Raw genomic sequence first — 25,150 nt, forward strand, 5'->3', positions numbered from 1 at the left:
GGAAGAGCAGGTGGAGGAGGGACGGGAGGGAGAGGTGAAGGAGGTACTGGAGGGAGAATAGGTGAAGGAGGGACTGGAGGGCAAGGAGGTGAAGTGGGGAGGGAGAGCAGTTGGAGGATAGACTGGAGGAAGAGCAGGTGAAGGATGGACTTTACGGAGAGGAAGTGAGAGGAGGTGGAGGAGAGACTGGAGGGAGAATGGGTGAAGGAGGGACAGGAGGGAGACAAGGTGAAGGACGGACTGGACAGAGAGGAGGTCGAGGAGGGACTTGAGGCAGAGGAGATGAAGGAGAGACTGAAGGGAGAGGAGGTACAGAAGTGTCTGGAGGGACAGGAGGTGAATAAGTGACTGAAGTGTGAGGAGGTGATGTAGAGACTGGAGGGAGATTATGTGAAGGAGGGACTGGAGGGAGAGGAGCTGAAAGAAGGACTGTAGGGAGAGGAGGTGAAGGTGAGCATGGAGGGAGAGGAGATGAAGGAGGGACACAAGCTGCAAGAGGGCGTGGAGGTAAATGAGAGACTGGAGGCAGATGAAGTGTTGGAGGGAGAGAAGGTGAAGTTGGGAGACAATGGGCCGGAGGCACTGGAGGTAGAGTAGGTGAAGGAGGGACTGCAGGAAGAGGAGGTGATGCCGTCTCGGGAGATTAGGGACTGGAGGGAGAGGAGGTGAAGACAGGACTGGATTGACATGAGTGACTGACAGACAGGAGGGAGAGGAGGTGAAGGAGGGAGACAAGGGGCAGGAGGAACTGGAGGGAGAAGAGGTGAAGGAGTAACTGGAAGGAGATGAGGTGAAGTAGGGATAGGAGGTGAAGGATGAAGAGGAGGTGAAAGAGGGACTGGAGAGAGAGGAGGTAGAGGAGGGACTGGAGGCAGAGAAGGCAAAGGATGGACTGGAAGGAGACAAGTGAAGGAGGGACAGGAGGTGAAGGAGGAAAGAAGAGGTGAAGGAGGGACTGGTGACAGAGGAGGTGATGGAGAGACTGGAGGGAGAACTGGTGAAGGAGGGACTGGAGGGAGAGGAGCTGAAAGAAGGACTGTAGGGAGAGGAGGTGAAGGTGAGCATGGAGGGAGAGGAGATGAAGGAGGGACACAAGCTGCAGGAGGCACTGGAGGGAGAGGAGGTGATGGCTGAACTGGAAGGAGATGAGGAGCAGGAGGGAGAGGAGGTGAAGGAGGGATAGGAGGTGAAGGCGGAAGAGGAGGTGAAGGAGGACAGGGTTTCTCCTCTCTCTCTTTGTGTGTGTTAACAAGACAATGAAATGGTTTCTCCTCATACTATGTGTGTGTGCATGCGTGCGTATGTGTACAAATCTTGTATGGTGATGAGAACAGACAAATGGTTTCTTTTGTGGTCTAATTTTTTTTGTGGTATCATTGCATCCAGCATTTTTCATTAAAACAACAACATGGTTTCTCATCTCTTTTTCTCTCTCTCTCTTTCTGTGTGTGTGTGGGGGGGGGGGGTGCATGCACAACATAATTTATAGTGATGAGAACAGGCAAATGGAGGTGAAGGAGGAAGAGGAGTTGAAGGAGACACTGGAGGGAGATGAGGTGATGGAGGACGGGGTTTCTCCTCTCACTCTTTGTGTGTTAAGGTGACAATGAAATGGTTTCCTCACGCAATATGTGTGTGTGTGTGTGTGTGTGTGTGTGTGTGTGTGTGTGTGTGTGTGTGTGTGTGTGTGTGTGTGTGTGTGCGTGCGTGCGTGCGTGCGTGCTAGTGTGTACAAATAAATATTTTATGATGAGAACAGGCAAATGGTTTCTTTTGTGGTCTAATTTTTTTGTGGTATCATTGCATCCAGCATTTTTCATAAAAAGAACAGCAACATGGTTTCTCATCTATTTCTCTCCCACTCTCTTTGTGTGTGTGTGTGTGTGTGTGTGTGTGTGTGTGTGTGTGTGTGTGTGTGTGTGGTGTGTGTGTGTGTGTGTGGTGTGTGTGTGTGTGTGCGTGCGTGCATGCTAGTGTGTACAAATAAATATTTTATGATGAGAACAGGCAAATGGTTCTTTTGTGGTCTAATTTTTTTGTGGTATCATTGCATCCAGCATTTTTCATAAAAAGAACAGCAACATGGTTTCTCATCTATTTCTCTCCCACTCTCTTTGTTGTGTGTGTGTGTTGTGTGTGTGTGTGTGTGTGTGTGTGTGTGTGTGTGTGTGTGTGTGTGTGTGTGTGTGTGTGTGTGTGTGTGTGTGTGTTGTGTGTGTGTGTGTGTGTGTGTGAGTGGGTGGGTGCATGCACAAAGTAATTTATAGTGATGAGAACAGGCAAATGGTATCTTTTGTAGTTTGCCATTTTTGTGTGGCCAAGCACAGGAGGGAGAGGAGTTGAAGGGCGGACTGCAGGGATATGAGAAGCAGGAAGGACTGGAGGGAGATCAGCTGCTCCCAGTTGCTTCCTGTGGTGTCATGACGACGCAGGATTATGTCCGCGCATCATCATGTTTCTATTTAGTCTAATGACTGACGATGTGGAATAACTCTAAGCAAGATGGCAGCTGCTGGCAACAGCTCACAGGCTGCATCTGCCATCTAGTGGATTAAATAGAAATCAACGGTTTTACCCCAGTTGTTTGTTACCTGCGTTTTGGTTTGTGTTATATGTTAACTCCTGTTGTTGCCTTTGAACTCCCTCTGTTTGTTTGGACTGGACTCCTGTGTTTTGGTCAAATAAATCGCCTTTGTTCTCCATTTACATCCTGTGCAGTTACTGTCTGTGTCCACACGAGGTGTCATTCCTATTGAGAATCCAGCCCTCAGTGCAACTGTGCATGTGCACCCATGCACAGTTCACCGGCATGAAGTTAGACAGTCGACAGTAGTTCATTATTCAGACAGTAATTCGTGATGAAGCAGTTCTGGTTGTATTATGGGCAAAAAAATGTTTTTAAAATGGAAATAAACGTGCCCTGTTGAATTCTACTTTTAAAAAAATCCAAAATAAAACAATGATTTGGTTTTGATGTTTAAAACAGTAATTTGGTTGTAAAGCTTAAACCAAAAATGAAATCTGTCAACTCCTTACACCTCACTCAAGTCACAACTTTAGTGAAAAAAGTGCTGCAAAAACAATTTTGAAAAGAGCTTACAGTTACACATCAAAAAACAATGAGAAATAAAAGAATGACAAAAACAATTTAAAAATTTAAAAAATAGTCAAGATGACATGTGACTACTGTACAAATAATATTTAGAAAAAACTGATTTTCTGCGCTGAATAACTGTCCACACTGAAGCAGTAATAGCTTTTACATGGGCAAGTGCATTTGGCACCAGCTGCCCAGATCTGTCAAGTGTCCTTGCCCATGCCCACCAACCTCCATTTCACCCCCTCCCACCCCTCAATTTCACTGTATTTAATAATATGGCGAACTACTGTCTGGAAATTGAATCACTGTCCAGAATCTGAATAACTGTCCACATTTAAGCAGTAATAGCTTTTACATGGGCAAGTGCATTTTGGCACCACCTGCCCAGAACTGTCAAGTGTCCTTGCCCATGCCCACCAACCTCCATTTCACCCCCTCCCACCCCTCAATTTCACTGTATTTTAAGATATGGCGAACTACTGTCTGGATAAATGAATAACTAAGCACCAAAACCAAATCATTGTTTTATTTGGGATTTTTTTTTTTAAAGGTAGAATTAAACAGGGCACATTATTCATTTTAAACAGTTTTTACCATAATACAACCAGAACTGCTTCATCGCGAATTACTGTCTGAATAATGAACTACTGTCTACTGTCTCACTTCATGCCGGTGCACAGTTCTCTCTACCCAGACTTTCACATCTCCCCCATCCACACTTCCCCCCATCGGGTTGACGGTTCCTCTCTTTACTGCGTTAACCCCCCCCGACCGAGCAACCGAGGAATGAAAATACAACAGCAATGTGTGTCTTTTCAGCTTTAAAAACTTTAAATTTTCATGTGCAAACCTTAATTACAGTGCAGTATTCTCAGAACGCACAACCCGACTGCTCAACTGGACAGAACATTCACACGCGGAATTAAGCTACCCCACTGCAGGTAACACACATAATTTTCTGTCTATAGATGAAAATACAACAGCGATAAGTGTCTTTTCAATTTTAAAAAGTTCAAACTTATGCGCGGGGACATATAAATCAACAAACCCACACATCTCGACTGAACACCTGCATGCCTGGGTTCACTCTGTAACTGAGCACCACAGAGGTTAATATGAGTACAGTGGTCCCTCGCTATAACGCGGTTCACCTTTCGCGGATTTTTTTAGTCCAATTTTACATGCTTTTTTTTTTTTTTTACAGCGCATTGTGTTCTGCGTCCTCATCAAGCAGGCCGGTCGCGGCACCACGAAGGGAGAGTACGTGCTTTGTGTTCTGTGTGTCTGTTTATAAGAATCTTCTCACCCAGAAGAAAAAAGAGCGCCAACAACTACCCATAACTGTGTTCTTCACTCGGAAAAAGACACCTGCACCGAGGTGTGACTGAGTGGAAAAAGGCACGACAGCGGCGCGGTGCCAGGATGAAGAGGCGCGGTCAGAGGAACTGTGAAATACTGGTCAAGTCACTATTAATATTTTCTTATGTGTCCAACCTCGTAGGTTAAAAGTTAAATTTGTTAGTTCTAAAATATATCATAATTATTTATAGGAAAACGTTCTGTTTTTATTTCTCAAACAAATGTTTGGGCCTGAAAACAGGTTGGACATTTTTCTACTAAGGTTTGAACTTTGAGAGTGTTTACACACGAGAGAAAAGTGAGAAAATGTTAATGCCTGTTTGAGAAAAGTATATAAAGTATGTAGTGGGGGTTTTACAGCCTTAAAACGTCTATAATAATCGTAAAAAATAACGCTGTCTACTTCGCGGATTTGGCCTATTGCGGGCTATTTTTAGAACAGAACTCCCGCAATAAACGAGGGACCACTGCACTAGAGTCTGCAGTCGCACTGAGAAGTGTCCCGGCGAGGAGGCGTCGTCACCATTTTGTATCAGGGCAACTCAGTAGGCAGCACACACAGACGCTCAATGAGTCTCATCAAGAAACAGGTGCAAAATGCTGGAAAGCTGTGCATGTTGGTAAAGCCACAAACAGAGGAAGAGACACAACATTTCCTTCTATAATTAAACAGTTTTCAATATTCTTGTTACTTTTTCCATGACTTTTGGCCAATAATCTGGTGTAAACTGTCATGCCTGTGTATGAAATCTGAGGATTTAAACCACCTTGAATGGAATTTTACTCAAAGCTGAAATTATTCAGTACGATACAAAAAATGGATTTAATTAATGTGGACCATGTGGAATTAATTAATGCACTCTGTGTGCCCGTCTGGATTGTGTGGAAAGTTGACATCATGTGGTGGAGAACTGATTTATTGCATCTGGAACAGATCGGATCCATGTAGCTTTCAACACTAATATTTGGGAATGTGTGGGTGTCATAAGTTCAATGTTTTCCTTAAATAATTTAATGTAAACTTATTTTACTGGCTGGATATCAGGTCAGAACTGTATTTTAACATGTATTTTACAAGCTTTTTTCCGTGTGTGTTCATTTGTGTATCTGCATTGAAAAAGTATTAACATCCGGGCACTTCATCAATATTTTGCCCAGTTACGAGGTGTCATATCGCTGTCCATGAAGGGACATTTGTGTTTAATAGGCAGCATTAGGAGTGTGGACTCTCGTCCTCATATTAATCTCTATTCTGAGCACTGAACTCTCCTCTCTCTCTTACACATGCACACACAGCAGAGAGAATTAAACACTCAAAAGTCTGGCTGTATTTGATTGTTAAATGGTATATAGAAAATGTAATCATTTATTCTTTTCTTAATTTCACTTTTGTTTTCCTGCAAAAAGTACAGTTAAAGTACACATGGATCACACATGCTAGTCTAAAGCCAAAATGCTTCCAAAATAAATATTGTTAAACTTGATTCATTTTGGCCCACTGAGAATGAAAATGATATTTGAAATCATAGATTTGACTCCAGTATTTAATATATGTTACTAATACACTACTAAAGGTTACACTAAACAGCGCTGTCCAAAGACATTCCAGAAAGGGCCAAGAGGGTTCAGGGTTTGTGTTTGTTTTTGCAACAACTGACTCCTATAGGTGATTTCACTGATTAACATCAGTTTGTGCAGCTGGAATGAGTTTGTCAGTGAAATCACCTGCTGGAGTCAGTGGTGGAAAAGAAAACCTGCACCGTTCTGGAATGTCTTTGGACACCACTGCACTAAGAACCTTTCTGCTGATTCTTAAAGTGGTACAAAAAGAGAACAGGTGAAATATTACATAAACAATCAGAAAAAACATAATACGATCAATGTTTATGATTTCTTATGAGACCTCTGCAATCAACAGAATATAATAATGTCAGAGAGAAAACTGACCCACCTTTCGTCAAAAAAGTGACAGCTGCCAATCAAAATCGACTACGTCACTAAGCCCCGCCCCCTCTATGACGTCATAGCCAATCAGAATCGATGATGTCACTATGTCCCGCCCCTAAGCCCCTCCCCTAGTCCCGCCGCCAAGCCCCGCCCCTTATGACGTCACAGCCAATCATAATCGATGACGTCACTATGCCCCGCCCCTAAGCCCCGCCCCTAGTCCCACCTCCGAGCCCCCGCCCCTTATGACGTCACATCCAATCAGAGTCGATGACGTCAGTATGTCCCGCCCCTAAGCCCCGCCCCCGGCTCCTCCCCTAGTTCCGCCCCTGGCTCCTCCCCTAGCCCCACCCCCCAAGCTCCTCCCCTAACCCCGGCCAAGCACCGCCTCCAAGCCTTACCTCCCCTCCCACCCAGGGTCTAATATTTTAATGTCATTTTATTTCATGAATTTAAGAACGATTAAAAATACCTAGATCTTTTTAATGTATTAAAGAATTAACTAATTCTGAAATAATTAAACATAAATCAGTGTCTATTATTTAATGCCCCTTTAATAATTTAATTCTTAAATTATTACGTTTCCTTTTCTGTTTTTTAATTCGTAAATTAAAGAAGGGGGTACAAATAGCCGTCTCTCGGCTGTAAGTCTTTGCAGCAAGACGGTCAAATACCCACGCATAGAGCCGCTCGCGGAAACATGACCCCACGGCTGTAAAACCTGTTGCAGACGCTGTGTCTGTGTGAGTGCGCGTGTGTGTGTGTGTGTGTGTGCGTGTGTGTGTGTGTGTGTGTGTGTGTGTGTGCGTGCGTGCGTGCGTGCGTGCGTGCGTGCGTGCGTGCGTGTGTGTGTGTGTGTGTGTGTGGCGGGACACTCGCTGATCGGAGATGCTGCCCCGAGGTGATGAACCCGAAGAACAATAAACAATGCTCCTTATCACTCACGCCAGATGATGTTTTCTTTTAAGATATTACCCGATCATCATGGTGCGCGGGACATCCGCTGATCGGAGATGCCGCCCAGAGGTGATGAAGGCGGAAAAAACAAAGTTTCTTCTCCGTCACTCCCGGCAGGGTGGCTGGGTGTCAGGCCAGATGGTATTTTTAGAGCAAAAGGTACCAGTAAGTGTTTTTCACAAAAAACCTCGTTTGAAAAACAATTTACCCTTTTCAACAATATTATAGGAAAGAACACAGACTGTATAAGGTTTAGAATATGTGCTTTATTACATTCATTAAAGTCACACACAGAGAAAAAAGCAATTGTTCATGTTTATTAAACACAGCATACGTGAAGGAAAACATTAAGAAAAAAGGTATTTGTTCCAGTTACATGAAGAAAAAAAGTATACGTTCATATTTATTAAACACAACATACATGAAGGAAAACATTAAGAAAAAAGTATTTGGTCCACTTACATGAAGAAAAAAAGTATACGTTCATATTTATTAAACACAACATACATGAAGGAAAACATTAAGAAAAAAGTACTTGTTCCAGTTACCTGAAGAAAAAAGCATATTTTCATGGTTATTAAACACAAATTTGGTCCACTTACATGAAGAAAAAAGCACACGTCCATGTTTATTAAAGGGTAACCATCAGGCTGTCGCTGTAAATTAGCTGATAGATGATTATTATGTCTCCAGCTGCGTATAATAAACTCAAGTCTGCTCAAAGCCACTTTTTTAAGGCAACAAGTTCGCATATTTTTTTTGTAAAGTCAACTTATTATATTTTACACATTTTGGGATTCAAGCATTAAATCCTTATCTCAACACTTCACGGTAACGTTCACATGCCAACGGCTTGGATGTTAAGTCCTAAATCTAAACATTTTCTTTGCTCACTTGTATTGCTGCAAGTTCCTGCTTTACCACCTCATTCTGACCAAGAAACATCTGAAGTGGGTCAAAAAAATAACTGAAACTGTTCTTGAAAGCAGCTTTCTCCTGGTTAGTTTTTAATACACCCTGAAGACATCAAGATTCTCTGATCAGATTTCTTGGGAGACTTTCCAAAAGGGAGACATCTATTCTTTTAATATGAAAATCAGCCGTCAGCATTTTATGTCAAGTGTTCCCTGAAAATCACAGATAACTGAATGACGGAGAACTGAAGCAACAACTTTAAAGTTTCAAATAAAACAGGGTTCATCAGCATTTTTTGGTTTATCAGAATCTGAATCAGAACAGCTTTTAATGGCCAAGTATCCATAGAATACATGGAATTTGACTTTGGTTTGAGCCGCACTCTCTCTGTACACTGTAAATGCATGCAAACATACAAACGAATTAAGTTAACCAGACTCAGTTTTAAGCTGTAGCTTCAAGAAAATTAAGTTGACCTGAATATGATGAATGAACAAAACTATTTTGAGAATTAAGCCGTCACTTGCTGGATGTTCACAGTAAATACATTACTGTAATTTATTTTTTTCAGTACAGCAAAATAAACAAGTTACTGTAATCTAGATTTTAAGTTTATTTGAGTACTGCACACTCGCAATAATTAAGGTAATCAAATCTGCTTCAAGACAACATAAATTACTTTGTAAGGCAGCAAGTTTGCATTTTTTGATTATTTTCATTTTTAGTAAAGTCATCTTATTATTTTTTACAGTGTAAGGCATGTAGAAATACCCTAAACAGTGAATAATCCGCAGTAAAAATTGTACGTGTTTTTAAAAACCGCTTGTAATTATGAACAAACTAGTTTAGCTAACAACTGCTACAGAAAGGTGAACATTTATTAAAATGAATCTGAAATACACGAGTTGACCAACATCAGGAGGGTAAGAGTTCTAATGTTAAAACTCGCTGTTGTTACTCCGCTGTTTTATGATTTGTAAAAAGCTGCACCAGGCACTTGAAAATTGCACATTTCCGACCAATTCTGTCAAAAAACATTAACAGCCTGTGAGCCGACACACTGCTGTCAGTGTGACAAGAGGAAAGTGTGTCATGTAGAATCTGTGCATTTGTTCAGAGCGTATAATTATAAATCTCAAGTCGTTTTAACGTGGATAAAGATTTAAATGCGGTTGTTTTGCAGAAGTTCCACTGAAAACACACAGAAGCTGTAATTTTTACAATTCACACGCCGTATCTTTGATAGAAACAGTCGGTGGTCATTTATTGAGAAATCTAACTGGCGGAGGGTTTTACGCTTTAAACGCTTATTTGGTTGTGAAAAGCTCCACAAAAACTTCTACTTTTCGAGCTGATGCTGACTGTTTGCATAAATTTTTGGCTGAGTGGGGAAATGTCTGACATTATATAGCCAATATGTTTTTTTTTTCTTACTTTATGGACCTTTAAAAACTTTAGTCATATTACTAAATCATTGTTTTTCTTTTTTTCTTACCTCATGAAGGCGACTCTCTCTCCGGCTCCCCGTGTCGTCTAATAACCCTCTGGGCTTCATTTGTCTTCTTCTTCTCGTTAAACCAGAATAAACTTTTTATGCATCGCAATTATTCTCTCTCAAAAACATTAATTAATATCAGTCCAAAATATCCTCGAACCTCCGGGCATCTTGCAGGAGCGACGGTCACGTCTCGCCACAAACTGAAAGAAAAGATGCGACTTATTAAATATTTAGCCTACACTTTTTAAAAAAAACGTCATGATGTGATTTTTTTCTTCTTACCGTGTAACACGAGTCCGTCCCCGCGGCGCCCTGTTGACGGTTCGACAGACCTCCGTCGGTTAGAACACACCAGCTCCGCGTTATTAACCTGTATTTTTAATATAAATGAGATTTCAGAGGGTTTACTATCTCTGCTGCTGTGTCTGGGGGAAAAAAAACTTGATTAAACAGCGTTAAATAAACTCCTAACAGAATATCCACAAACTGTAACACAGACCAATTAAATATTTACACTTTAAAAAGTTATGAGCTGATTTTCTTACGTCATAAAGGAGAGTCTGTCCCTGGCCTGTCGTGTCGTCTAAATGATCCTCTGGGGTTAATTTGTCAGGCCGAATTCTTCTGCTCCATCAGAATAAACTTTTCTCACCGTGGGGCTCTATATCTAACAAAAAAACATCATTTAAAAAATGTTTACCGCCGAGGATCTTTAAAAAAAAACAAAAAAAAACCAGAAGCATTTCTATCAAAAGATTACTTAAATCACTTGCCGTGAAAGACTTTCGCACTCTGAAGAAAAAGAAAACTTCATCCCGAGAGAATGAACGTCTGCTCCGGTCAGCGGCTGGAATGAAGGAAAAACACTGCAGCAGGAGGCGGGACAGAAAACTGGACCAGCCTCCAAAACAAGCTCATTACCCACAGGTATCAGGTTTTATAGTGGACCCAAAAAACACACGTAATCATCGTTCAGGGGATTTAGCCTGACACCTCGGACCGAGGGACACAGCAGGACCTCATAAAAATATTGCGTCAAACGGGACCTGTGACGCTGGTCCGGTTTGTCAAAAGAGGTGCGACCTTTTGCGCTAAACACCCCAAATACACACACACAGGCACACACTTTTAAGAGCAAATATCCCCAGACCCGCGCGTGTAGTGGTCCCATACTATGAACAAAAGTGGATGGATAGCAAAGTCATGACGGATAATACAGAAATAGTGGACCTTTTAATAGTTGCACTAAAAGAATAAAACGCTGCTCACAGGAGAATTAGTTTTCCCAGCTTCAGCCTGTCTTATTCCAGACATGTCAGAAACCGCATGAACAAAACATCTACATATCTTTAACACCAAAGAGATTTAAATATATCCGTACATACATATGTACATACTCATATTTTTTCCCATTTCTATTTCCATGTTTCCTTTTTGTGAATATTTACAAATAAAATAAAGGTCACTGCGTGTATTAAATATATATCAGCGCCACCGGGGCGTCGTACCAAGATGTGCTGTCTTTATACACCGAAAATACTATCGCAAACCATGATCTGGTTTCTGATTTTGTGAAAAGATATCGTAATTGCCTTAAGAAAAGGGGTAATACCTCCTGTATCCAGCTACAAGGACCTTCGCACACTTTTAAATGCTGTGACAGCTTGTGTTAACCTTTGATCCTAATTTTTTTTTAATGTTTTTTCACGTGAAAATGTAACCCCTGTCTTGGGACAACCTCCCGATCATACCTTTTAAAGTTTTATCGCGTTTGCACGCTTTAAAACATTGTTATTAAGTACAGAAAGAAGTGTTAATCTTTGATCCTAAATTTTTTAAATGTTTTTTTTTCACCTGAAAATGGGTTGGATGTGTGAGAGCGGCCTTCCGATCATACCTTTAAAGTTTTACCGCGTTTGGATAATTTAAATCGTCGTTATTAAGCGCAGAAAGAAGCGTTGACCTTTGACCTTGATTTTTTTATGCGCGTTTTTTTGTGAAAAAATGCTTCTGGTGTGTTGAGAACGCTCTCCCGATCATACCTTTAAAGTTTTACCGCGTTTGGACGTGTTTAAAAATTGTCACGGCTCGTGTTAATCTTTGATCCTAAAATTTTTTAATGTTTTTTTGCCTGAAAACAGACCGGATGTGTTGAGAGCGGCCTCCCGATCATACCTTTAAAGTTTTATCGCGTATGCACGCGTTTAAATATTGTCCCTCACATAAAACATGTTCAAGCTAAAATATCTAAAAATATTTCTAGTACCCTCAACAAAGCAAAAATATTTATTGAATTACAAAGCTCTACATATTTTATATCATTCACTTGTTTCGCCATATCTGAATTACTGCGTGGACGTTTGAGGCAACATTTACAAATCCTCACTTCGACCATTACCTTTATGATACCTTGTCAGTATTCATGACAGCCAATTAAGCAGTGTCTTTACTATAACCTTGATTAGCAATTTTAATGCGTATTCTTTATTCTATACAACATATAGCCTATTGAAATGATGTAGTTAACTAAGGTGCAGCAATACAAATTCTATGGAAAAAAAGAGACTTACATGATTAATTATAACATTTATTAAAATAAGGGCTTACTTTCATCAATCAGCAACTCCGTCACTACATAAACGGAAAGTTCACCCCTTAAAAGTCAAAATTTAAACACTGCTGACAAGACGAGCGGGAGTAGAGCGTTCTTAGTCACCTATATGAAATTCCACTCAAGATCCATCAGGTTCTTGAGCAGTGTGGCTACCTGGGGATTCACCGTGGTCGACTTTTTTTGAACAAGTCTACCTGTCCTTTTGGAAGTGGTCATGCCGCGGCAGGTCTTTGTCACCCTTTCAGGATTGATCCCAATGTATCACCTGAAAAAACGGTAGTCCGAGATCGGAGGTTGGACATAAATAAAATCTCCAATATAGAGCACGGCTGGGTAATAAAATCAGAACTATGTTTAACCAGATACATTGATGAGATGGCTATTGGCGCATTCCAAACATATGGACATACAGGATTGTTGATAAACAGTCACTAGTAATTTGGACAGGATCTTCAGCATCTTCTTTGTCTTTTAGCCGTTCCCGTTAGGGGTCGCCACAGCAGATCAATCGTTTCCTTCTCACCCTGTCCTCTGTCACACCAACCACCCGCATGTCCTCCCTCAGCACATCCATGAACCTCCTCTCTGCCCTCCCTCGTTTCCTCCTGCCTGGTGGCTCCATCCTCAGCATCCTTCTCCCTATGGGTCCCTCCTCTGCACGTCCAAACCATCACAATCTCGCCTCTCTGACTCTGTCTCCAAACCGTCCCACCTGAGCCGTCCCTCTGATATGTTCATTCCTAATCTTGTCACTCCAAAAGAGGGTTGTTGTTTATAGAAGAAGTGAACCTTCTATCGTTAATTTCATTTCAATTTATATCATTACAGCACCACGAGAGAGTTGACCATACAATTTAATGTCAAAATAACTGCTGTGAATAGGTCAATTGGAGAAGAAGAGGCTTACTTTTGAATGAATTCAAGTGTGCTGGCAGCCTCCTCTTGGTACTGTAGTACACTGAAATTACAGCGTCACAGTTACACGCTCTGTCCCATCTGAAATATGAAATTAGAGTTATTTCAGAAAGCATCTTGAAAATATCTCTAATCGGGTTAACATTCATGCTTTGCTGGGATGACTATAACTTCGGCTCATCTGATGCGAATGCGCGAATTCACCAAATACCAAGCAGTGTTATTAGATCATGGGCAGGGTGAGGGTCTTCTCGATGTCAGCCTATGGAAGATGACTATAGGGTACAGAAAATATATACATGTTGTGAGAATATTATTCAATGCAATAAAAATTTAAGAAAGAAGAGGAACAAACTTACGTCTGCAAGAAGGACAAGTCCATCCGTGGGCTCTCTGAAATAGACCATCAGCAGCTGGACCACATGGAGTGTCACCTTAGCATCCTGCGAGAACCATCTGAACATCTTTGTCAGCAGTTTTGCTCGAAAGTATTCCACAATAGCTCTTCATATTCTTCCACGGTGAGTTCCAGGAGACGCAGCGCATGAAGGTTTGTGAGAAGCTCAAAACGAGAATAGGTGCCCCTCTTTTGGCTGAATTTTGACTTTTAAGGGGTGAACTTTCCGTTTATGTAGTGACGGAGTTGCTGATTGATGAAAGTAAGCCCTTATTTTAATAAATGTTATAATTAATCATGTAAGTCTCTTTTTTTCCATAGAATTTGTATTGCTGCACCTTAGTTTACATCATTTCAATAGGCTATATGTTGTATAGAATAAAGAATACGCATTAAAATTGCTAATCAAGGTTATAGTAAAGACACTGCTTAATTGGCTGTCATGAATACTGACAAGGTATCATAAAGGTAATGGTCGAAGTGAGGATTTGTAAATGTTGCCTCAAACGTCCACGCAGTAATTCAGATATGGCGAAACAAGTGAATGATATAAAATATGTAGAGCTTTGTAATTCAATAAATATTTTTGCTTTGTTGAGGGTACTAGAAATATTTTTAGATATTTTAGCTTGAACATGTTTTATGTGAGGGACAATATTTAAACGCGTGCATACGCGATAAAACTTTAAAGGTATGATCGGGAGGCCGCTCTCAACACATCCGGTCTGTTTTCAGGCAAAAAAAACATTAAAAAATTTTAGGATCAAAGATTAACACGAGCCGTGACAATTTTTAAACACGTCCAAACGCGGTAAAACTTTAAAGGTATGATCGGGAGAGCGTTCTCAACACACCAGAAGCATTTTTTCACAAAAAAACGCGCATAAAAAAATCAAGGTCAAAGGTCAACGCTTCTTTCTGCGCTTAATAACGACGATTTAAATTATCCAAACGCGGTAAAACTTTAAAGGTATGATCGGAAGGCCGCTCTCACACATCCAACCCATTTTCAGGTGAAAAAAAACATTTAAAAAATTTAGGATCAAAGATTAACACTTCTTTCTGTACTTAATAACAATGTTTTAAAGCGTGCAAACGCGATAAAACTTTAAAAGGTATGATCGGGAGGTTGTCCCAAGACAGGGGTTACATTTTCACGTGAAAAAACATTAAAAAAAAATTAGGATCAAAGGTTAACACAAGCTGTCACAGCATTTAAAAGTGTGCGAAGGTCCTGGTAGCTGGATACAGGAGGTATTACCCCTTTTCTTAAGGCAATTACGATATCTTTTCACAAAATCAGAAACCAGATCATGGTTTGCGATAGTATTTTCGGTGTATAAAGACAGCACATCTTGGTACGACGCCCCGGTGGCGCTGATATATATTTAATACACGCAGTGACCTTTATTTTATTTGTAAATATTCACAAAAAGGAAACATGGAAATAGAAATGGGAAAAAATATGAGTATGTACATATGTATGTACGGATATATTTAAATCTCTTTGGTGTTAAAGATATGTAGATGTTTTGTTCATGTGGTTTCTGACATGTCTGGAATAAGACAGGCTGAAGCTGGGAAAACTAATTCTCCTGTGAGTAGCGTTTTATTCTTTTAGTGCAACTATTAAAAGGTCCACTATTTCTGTATTATCCGTCATGACTTTGCTATCCATCCACTTTTGTTCATAATATGGGACCACTACACGCACGGGGCTGGAGATATTTGCTCTTAAAAGTGTGTGCCTGTGTGTGTGTATTTGGGGTGTTTAGCGCAAAAGGTCGCACCTCTTTTGACAAACCGGACCAGCGTCACAGATCCCGTTTGAAGCAATATTTTTATGAGGTCCTGCTGTGTCCCTCGGTCCGAGGTGTCAGGCTAAATCCCCTGATCGATGATTACGTGTGTTTTTTGGGTCCACCATAAAACCTGATACCTGTGGGTAATGAGCTTATTTTGGAGGCTGGTCCAGTTTTCTGTCCCGCCTCCTGCTGCAGTGTTTTTCCTTCATTCCAGCCGCTGACCGGAGCAGACATTCATTCTCTCGGGATGAAGTTTTCTTTTTCTTCAGAGTGCGAAAGTCTTTCACGGCAAGTGATTTAAGTAATCTTTTGATAGAAATGCTTCTGTTTTTTTTTTGTTTTTTTTTAAAGATCCTCGGCGGTAAACATTTTTTAAATGATGTTTTTTTGTTAGATATAGAGCCCCACGGTGAGAAAAGTTTATTCTGATGGAGCAGAAGAATTCGGCCTGACAAATTAACCCCAGAGGATCATTTAGACGACACGACGCACCAGGGACAGACTCTCCTTTATGACGTAAGAAAATCAGCTCATAACTTTTTAAAGTGTAAATATTTAATTGGTCTGTGTTACAGTTTGTGGATATTCTGTTAGGAGTTTATTTAACGCTGTTTAATCAAGTTTTTTTTTCCCCAGACACAGCAGCAGAGATAGTAAACCCTCTGAAATCTCATTTATATTAAAAATACAGGTTAATAACGCGGAGCTGGTGTGTTCTAACCGACGGAGGTCTGTCGAACCGTCAACAGGGCGCCGCGGGGACGGACTCGTGTTACACGGTAAGAAGAAAAAATCACATCATGACGTTTTTTTTTAAAAGTGTAGGCTAAATATTTAATAAGTCGCATCTTTTCTTTCAGTTTGTGGCGAGACGTGACCGTCGCTCCTGCAAGATGCCCGGAGGTTCGAGGATATTTTGGACTGATATTAATTAATGTTTTTGAGAGAGAATAATTGCGATGCATAAAAAGTTTATTCTGGTTTAACGAGAAGAAGAAGACAAATTAAGCCCAGAGGGTTATTAGACGACACGGGGAGCCGGAGAGAGAGTCGCCTTCATGAGGTAAGAAAAAAAGAAAAACAATGATTTAGTAATATGACTAAAGTTTTTAAAGGTCCGTAAAGTAAGAAAAAAAACATATTGGCTATATAATGTCAGACGTTTCCCCACTCAGCCAAAAATTTATGCAAACAGTCAGCATCAGCTCGAAAAGTAGAAGTTTTTGTGGAGCTTTTCACAACCAAATAAGCGTTTAAAGCGTAAAACCCTCCGCCAGTTAGATTTCTCAATAAATGACCACCGACTGTTTCTATCAAAGATACGGCGTGTGAATTGTAAAAATTACAGCTTCTGTGTGTTTTCAGTGGAACTTCTGCAAAACAACCGCATTTAAATCTTTATCCACGTTAAAACGACTTGAGATTTATAATTATACGCTCTGAACAAATGCACAGATTCTACATGACACACTTTCCTCTTGTCACACTGACAGCAGTGTGTCGGCTCACAGGCTGTTAATGTTTTTGACAGAATTGGTCGGAAATGTGCAATTTTCAAGTGCCTGGTGCAGCTTTTTACAAATCATAAAACAGCGGAGTAACAACAGTGAGTTTTAACATTAGAACTCTTACCCTCCTGATGTTGGTCAACTCGTGTATTTCAGATTCATTTTAATAAATGTTCACCTTTCTGTAGCAGTTGTTAGCTAAACTAGTTTGTTCATAATTACAAGCGGTTTTTAAAAACACGTACAATTTTTACTGCGGATTATTCGCTGTTTAGGGTATTTCTACATGCCTTACACTGTAAAAAATAATAAGATGACTTTACTAAAAATGAAAATAATCAAAAAATGCAAACTTGCTGCCTTACAAAGTAATTTATGTTGTCTTGAAGCAGATTTGATTACCTTAATTATTGCGAGTGTGCAGTACTCAAATACACTTAAAATCTAGATTACAGTAACTTGTTTATTTTGCTGTACTGAAAAAAATAAATTACAGTAATGTATTTACTGTGAACATCCAGCAAGTGACGGCTTAATTCTCAAAATAGTTTTGTTCATTCATCATATTCAGGTCAACTTAATTTTCTTGAAGCTACAGCTTAAAACTGAGTCTGGTTAACTTAATTCGTTTGTATGTTTGCATGCATTTACAGTGTACAGAGAGAGTGCGGCTCAAACCAAAGTCAAATTCCATGTATTCTGTGGATACTTGGCCATTAAAAGCTGTTCTGATTCAGATTCTGATAAACCAGAAAATGCTGATGAACCCTGTTTTATTTGAAACTTTAAAGTTGTTGCTTCAGTTCTCCGTCACTCAGTTATCTGTGATTTTCAGGGAACACGACATAAAATGCTGACGGCTGATTTTCATATTAAAAGAATAGATGTCTCCCTTTTGGAAAGTCTCCCAAGAAATCTGATCAGAGAATCTTGCTGTCTTCAGGGTGTATTAAAAACTAACCAGGAGAAAGCTGCTTTCAAGAACAGTTTCAGTTATTTTTTTGACCCACTTCAGATGTTTCTTGGTCAGAATGAGGTGGTAAAGCAGGAACTTGCAGCGATACAAGTGAGCAAAGAAAATGTTTAGATTTAGGACTTAACATCCAAGCCGTTGGCATGTGAACGTTACCGTGAAGTGTTGAGATAAGATAAGGATTTAATGCTTGAATCCCAAAATGTGTAAAATATAATAAGTTGACTTTACAAAAAAAAATATGCGAACTTGTTGCCTTAAAAAAGTGGCTTTGAGCAGACTTGAGTTTATTATAAGCAGCTGGAGACATAATAATCATCTATCAGCTAATTTACGGCGACAGCCTGATGGTTACCCTTTAATAAACATGGACGTATGCTTTTTTCTTCATGTAAGTGGACCAAATTTGTGTTACTGGAACAAGTACTTTTTCTTAATGTTTTCCTTCATGTATGTTGTGTTTAATAAATATGAACGTATACTTTTTTTCTTCATGTAAGTGGACCAAATACTTTTTTCTTAATGTTTTCCTTCATGTATGTTGTGTTTAATAAATATGAACGTATACTTTTTTTCTTCATGTAAGTGGACCAAATACTTTTTTCTTAATGTTTTCCTTCATGTATGTTGTGTTTAATAAATATGAACGTATACTTTTTTTCTTCATGTAAGTGGACCAAATACTTTTTTCTTAATGTTTTCCTTCATGTATGTTGTGTTTAATAAATATGAACGTATACTTTTTTTCTTCATGTAAGTGGACCAAGTACTTTTTTCTTAATGTTTTCCTTCATGTATGTTGTGTTTAATAAATATGAACGTATACTTTTTTTCTTCATGTAACTGGAACAAATACCTTTTTTCTTAATGTTTTCCTTCACGTATGCTGTGTTTAATAAACATGAACAATTGCTTTTTTCTCTGTGTGTGACTTTAATGAATGTAATAAAGCACATATTCTAAACCTTATACAGTCTGTGTTCTTTCCTATAATATTGTTGAAAAGGGTAAATTGTTTTTCAAACGAGGTTTTTTGTGAAAAACACTTACTGGTACCTTTTGCTCTAAAAATACCATCTGGCCTGACACCCAGCCACCCTGCCGGGAGTGACGGAGAAGAAACTTTGTTTTTTCCGCCTTCATCACCTCGGGGCGGCATCTCCGATCAGCGGATGTCCCGCGCACCATGATGATCGGGTAATATCTTAAAAGAAAACATCATCTGGCGTGAGTGATAAGGAGCATTGTTTATTGTTCTTCGGGTTCATCACCTCGGGGCAGCATCTCCGATCAGCGAGTGTCCCGCCACACACACACACACACACACACGCACACACACACACACACACACACACACACACGCACACACACACACACGCGCACTCACACAGACACAGCGTCTGCAACAGGTTTTACAGCCGTGGGGTCATGTTTCCGCGAGCGGCTCTATGCGTGGGTATTTGACCGTCTTGCTGCAAAGACTTACAGCCGAGAGACGGCTATTTGTTCCCCTTCTTTAATTTACGAATTAAAAAACAGAAAAGGAAACGTAATAATTTAAGAATTAAAAATATTAAAGGGGCATTAAATAATAGACACTGATTTATGTTTAATTATTTCAGAATTAGTTAATTCTTTAATACATTAAAAAGATCTAGGTATTTTTAATCGTTCTTAAATTCATGAAATAAAATGACATTAAAATATTAGACCCTGGGTGGGAGGGGAGGTAAGGCTTGGAGGCGGTGCTTGGCCGGGGTTAGGGGAGGAGCTTGGGGGGTGGGGCTAGGGGAGGAGCCAGGGGCGGAACTAGCGGAGGAGCCGGGGGCGGGGCTTAGGGGCGGGACATACTGACGTCATCGACTCTGATTGGATGTGACGTCATAAGGGGCGGGGGCTCGGAGGTGGGACTAGGGGCGGGGCTTAGGGGCGGGGCATAGTGACATCATCGATTATGATTGGCTGTGATGTCATAAGGGGCGGGGCTTGTCGGCGGGACTAGGGGAGGGGCTTAGTGGCGGGACATAGTGACGTCATCGATTCTGATTGGCTATGACGTCATAGAGGGGGCGGGGCTTAGTGACGTAGTCGATTTTGATTGGCAGCTGTCACTTTTTTGACGAAAGGTGGGTCAGTTTTCTCTCTAATGTCCATGTAAAATGAAAAAAAACACACAAAACTTAAATATCTTTGAAAAAGTAGCCAATCACCCATTTTTATTTTTAATTTGAATTCAGCATGTCAAAAAAAGTGTATCATTGTAAACTGTACTGCTATGAGTATTAGTTTCATTCAAATCTTAATTATACCATCCCGAGTACAAACATGAAAAACACAGTTGGTTAATCTGTATTTTCAAGCTAAAAGCACAAAGCAAAAGCTTTTAATTTTATTGTGTTGATGGAGGAGCGCTCATTGTTTTTGGCACGGTGGGCCGTCCTGCCAAGCCTGTAGAAGGAAATTGTTGCCTGAAAATTCATTCATCTTTTCCAACAATAAATCCAAAAAGTCAGTGTTTTGGTCCTGTGTGGACGGACAATCAGTGCAACTGAGTGTTCCACTGAGTGTTCAGACCAACAATGCAGGTTGATGTGAACTTGAAGCTTTTTGAGTTCAGACATAATGTGAGTAAACTGTTTCTGATTGGTCCACAGAGTGAAGCAGCAGAGCTCAGAGGTTCTCAGGGTTCCATCTGATCAGCAGCATCAAACACACCTGAACCACATGTTTCTGGTCTGTTGACTTAAATCAGATATTGTCATTGGACAGTTTGTTCATAATGTCTTGATGTTTATTCTCATTCATATTCATGAGAGCATCATTCATGGGTTTACTGTTGTTGTTGTTGAAAGGGATGATTTGAATTAATTGTGCTTTATTTTGAAAAATTCTGATGTTGATCTTTCATTAAAAAAAAATAATTTAAAGGATTTAACATTTCAGTCTGTTTTAAAATGACCTGGATTTTATGAACAAAATCGAGAGAAACTCCCACATAAAAAAAGAAGAAATAGTATGATGTGGAGACAAAATCCTCACTTGTAAAAAAGTGATGAGTTTCATTGCCATATTTATGTTCTGTTGCAGAATGTCGAGGAGAACATGTTGATGTTTGTTAAAAATGAGCTGAAGAGCATCCAGAAGGTTCTCCTGATAGATGATGCAGAATACTTGGAGAGTCAGAGTGAGGATGAGGAGCAGCAGACTGGTTTTCTTGAACCTCACAGTGACCTTCATGAGGTCAATGAATTATGATGAGCTGGCTGACTATCTGCAGAGCAGTAAGAGGACTTCTGTCCACATTTAACACAGACGCTAAATAACGTGATGTTTGTCCATTTGAAATATATTCATGTGTGAATTCTATCAGGAAAACAGGAAGTGATGTCATCATTCAGTAACTGATCTCTGCTGTTTGTTCTTTCAGGAACTCGTGCTGAAGTTTGTCATCGTAAATTCAAATCTAACATGAAGCAGAAGTTTGAGCGTGTGTTTGAGGGGATCTCTAAAGCAGGAAAGACGACTCTTCTGAAGGAGATCTACACAGAGCTCTACATCACAGAGGGCGGGGCTTCAGAGGTCAACAAGGAACATGAGTCAGACAGATTGAAGCAGCATCCAGGAAAACAGATACACAACAAAGAACAATCACATGTGAAGACATCTTTAAAGTCTCAGCTGACACACAGCCACCAATCAGAACAGTGCTGACAAAGGGCGTGGCCGGCATCGGGAAAACAGTCTTAGTTTTTTTTCAATTGCTGACAAGCGCTTACACATAAATTGGATACTTTTCTAAACTCTTAACACAGAGTGACACCTAGGAAACACAATTGGCCAAATGGTTAATTTTCTTCTCAAAAGCACATACTGTTAAACAAATACTAAATCTTCATGTCAAAATAGAACACACCTTTCTCTGCACATACTAATGTTACCAAAAACTGGATATATGACTCAAAATGAAATACTTCTGTCAGAGAATAACACTTGTTTTCACTTCACAAGGTATATGAAGTCAAAGTACACCAGGGTTCAAAATACTGAGTACTTTTCACATTTAATAACTACATAGACATTTATGTTTCAGTTTTACATGTATTTGCATGCAAAACATGCAATCGACTGGTTTACCCCAAATATCTTGGTTGTATGTTGACATGGAATAGTCACATTCAAAAGCATTTCAGTAAAAAGCAAAGAGTTTTACAAACGGTTTATTTTACTGTTGTAGGTATATTTGAAATACTGTATACACTGTGACAGAACACAAAGGTTTTACAGTATGAAAAAAAACACAAAAGAGCAATGCTTCCCAATAAACAAAATACAGCAAAATACCCAGATAAAGAGGGGAAACCAACCAAAAAAACAAAAATCTGCATCTAATCTCTACGGTCGTCTGGGTTTGGCCACATGTTTTCATCCACATCACATCTTATGTCCTCCAAGGCAATGCACCTGGGGTAAAACCGCTTTGAGTCGCGGATCCAGCCTTGGCAGTCATCCACTGTAATGTCCCTACAGCCAGCTTCCATGGCATCTAGGAGAGTCATTTGATCGTGTGACCGATGGTCATACACCTTCCACCTCCATGCCGAGAAAAATTCTTCGATTGGATTGAGGAAGGGTGAATATGGTGGAAGGAAGAGGCGTAACAGTCTTGGGTGGTCCCTGAACCAGGCTGTCACCGCCTGTGAGTGATGGAAAGCCACGTTATCCCAAGTGATCACGAAGGTCCTGATGTTGTCACCCTCATCATCCTCTTGTGGAACCAGACGCTGGTGGAGGTCATTCAGGAATGCAAGGAGGCGCTCTGTGTTGTAAGGCATCACCTGAGACGTGTGCAGGAGTAAACCTGCATGTGCAATGGCTGCGCACATAGTGATGTTGGCCCCCCTCTGCCCTGGTACATCAACTGTAGCCCTTTGTCCAATGACATTTCTTCCATGGCGACGCCTTTTTGCCAAATTGAAGCCGGCCTCATCAACGTAAATGAAATCATGAGGAACCTGGTTGGCCTCCAATTCCATTACTCTCTGAAACAAAGTTCATGCAAATCAAATCATCACTGTATAACATACTGTATTGTAATCTACTGTGGTACTGTATTGTTCACAAAGTGCTCAGCAAATAGAACTGGACATAGAATTGAATATACTGTGTACCTGCACATACTGCCTTCGCAGCTCCTTCACTCTATCACTGTTCCTGTCAAATGGTACAGTGTAGAGCTGCTTCATGTGCATTCTATGTTTTGCCAGTGTGCGTGTAATGGTGGTCAGGCTGATGCTGTTGATATTTTGAAAGAGTTCCTGGTCATCAACAATTCTGGCCTGAATTTCACGCAGCTTTATTTCATTGTTGGCAACAACCATTGCCACAATGGCCAGCTCTCGCTCATTGTTTAGGAGCTTTCCTCTTCCCCCAGAGCGAGGAAGGCGTTGCACCCTTTAGGGGGATAATACAAAACACCAAATTACTATATGACATTATTTACCAGTGAGAATAGAAACAATCCATGTAAAATTAAATACTTACCTGTTGGTCTGTTGAAATCAATCAATCAATCAATCAATTTTTTTTTATATAGCGCCAAATCACAACAAACAGTTGCCCCAAGGCGCTTTATATTGTAAGGCAAGGCCATACAATAATTATGTAAAACCCCAACGGTCAAAACGACCCCCTGTGAGCAAGCACTTGGCTACAGTGGGAAGGAAAAACTCCCTTTTAACAGGAAGAAACCTCCAGCAGAACCAGGCTCAGGGAGGGGCAGTCTTCTGCTGGGACTGGTTGGGGCTGAGGGAAAGAACCAGGAAAAAGACATGCTGTGGAGGGGAGCAGAGATCGATCACTAATGATTAAATGCAGAGTGGTGTATACAGAGCAAAAAGAGAAAGAAACAGTGCATCATGGGAACCCCCCAGCAGTCTACATCTATAGGGGATGAAATATGTGAACAATGCTGGCGACTGCTGATCATGGCAAACTGGGCTGCACCCTTTTACCTGCCTCTCTCAGTGACAGACCATGGTTTATCACGCGATCAATTACAGTGGCACGGATTTCATCAGTCACCACTGTTCTTGCAGGTCTTTGAATGCCTCCGTACCCCTCTACCATGCCCTCTCCTCTGGCCTGCTCTTCTTCCTGTAATGGGCCTGCACCTCTTCTTGCAACAGCCCCTCTCATTGCTTCTGCCCCTCTTCCTGCACCTACCCCTCTTCCTGGGCCTCTCACTCTCAGCCTTCCTCGTCCAGACATTCTCTTTCTACTTCCAAAAACATCAGTCCACAAAGGCCTCCTTTTGTAAGTGTCTAAATTTAAGCCATACTATGATCAGCTGTGGTTGGTCCCATTTACCCAATAGAAGTGAGCTGTCAATTATTCAATTATTTGTCAATCAGCTGAGATATATTGTTTTTGAACTGATACCATTGCTGAAGGAGGTGCTTTTATGTTGTATCAATGGTTTGGCACATTGTTTTTGCTATTGTGGGATGTTGTGTGTTAACAATTGTAAGAAATACAAAAATAATCTATAATTTTGTTAAGGGGCATATCTTGTCTGTTATGAAAATGTAAGCATTGTGAAAATGTGTTTACTGACTGCAAATTGTGTGAAAATGTCATGAAATGTGTGAATGGTATGGCCACAAAAGTCTGATGTTTTGCTAATTGTGTGAAGAGTTTTGAAAATGTGTCAAATGGCTGGACGCATGCTTGTTAGCAACTGAAAAAAAAAAAAACTGTAAATCCACTTGAACAGATTTTCACCAGAATCTTCAAACTTGAAAAAGCCAAAAGTTGTTGTTTCCTGCTGATCAGCACAGTTAGAGGTGATCAGTAATCAATGATCCATTTGGAGCGATGAGTGTGTTAGAAGAGAAGAACTAAAGTGTGTGGATGAGATCAATGTCATGTTGATGTTTCCATGATTAAAGCCCATGTGTTGCTCCGCCCCCTCCTCCTTTCAGGGTGGATCCTGGTGGAGTCCGATGGCTGAGACCAGGGGCCTGTACTACGAAGCGGGTTTACTGGCTTATCAGGGTAACTTCGGGAGTAAGTTGATGACGTGTGGAGTAACTTCCCGGTTAACCCGTACTACGAAAGGTGGATAGGTTTTGATCGAGGTATGCTGCCATGGCAATTTATGCTG

General features: G+C 40.5%; 1 protein-coding gene across 2 annotated transcripts in view; it reads left to right on the forward strand.

The window, feature by feature from the left end:
* LOC117503795 (NLR family CARD domain-containing protein 3-like) overlaps positions 1-25,150 on the forward strand; it is a 554,615-nt gene that overhangs the window by 275,552 nt on the left and 253,913 nt on the right. Inside the window, exon 1 of one of the 2 annotated variants that reach the window (XM_034163052.1) lies at positions 20,698-20,721. The exons of the other annotated variant lie outside the window; for it this stretch is intronic. Coding sequence (XP_034018943.1) covers positions 20,713-20,721 — 9 coding nt within the window. The 5' untranslated portion in view covers positions 20,698-20,712. Of the gene's footprint in view, positions 1-20,697; positions 20,722-25,150 lie in introns of those variants that run through there. 2 annotated transcript variants of the gene reach the window in all.

Source organism: Thalassophryne amazonica, chromosome 22, assembly GCF_902500255.1.
Source record: "Thalassophryne amazonica chromosome 22, fThaAma1.1, whole genome shotgun sequence".
Classification (NCBI taxonomy): domain Eukaryota; kingdom Metazoa; phylum Chordata; class Actinopteri; order Batrachoidiformes; family Batrachoididae; genus Thalassophryne; species Thalassophryne amazonica.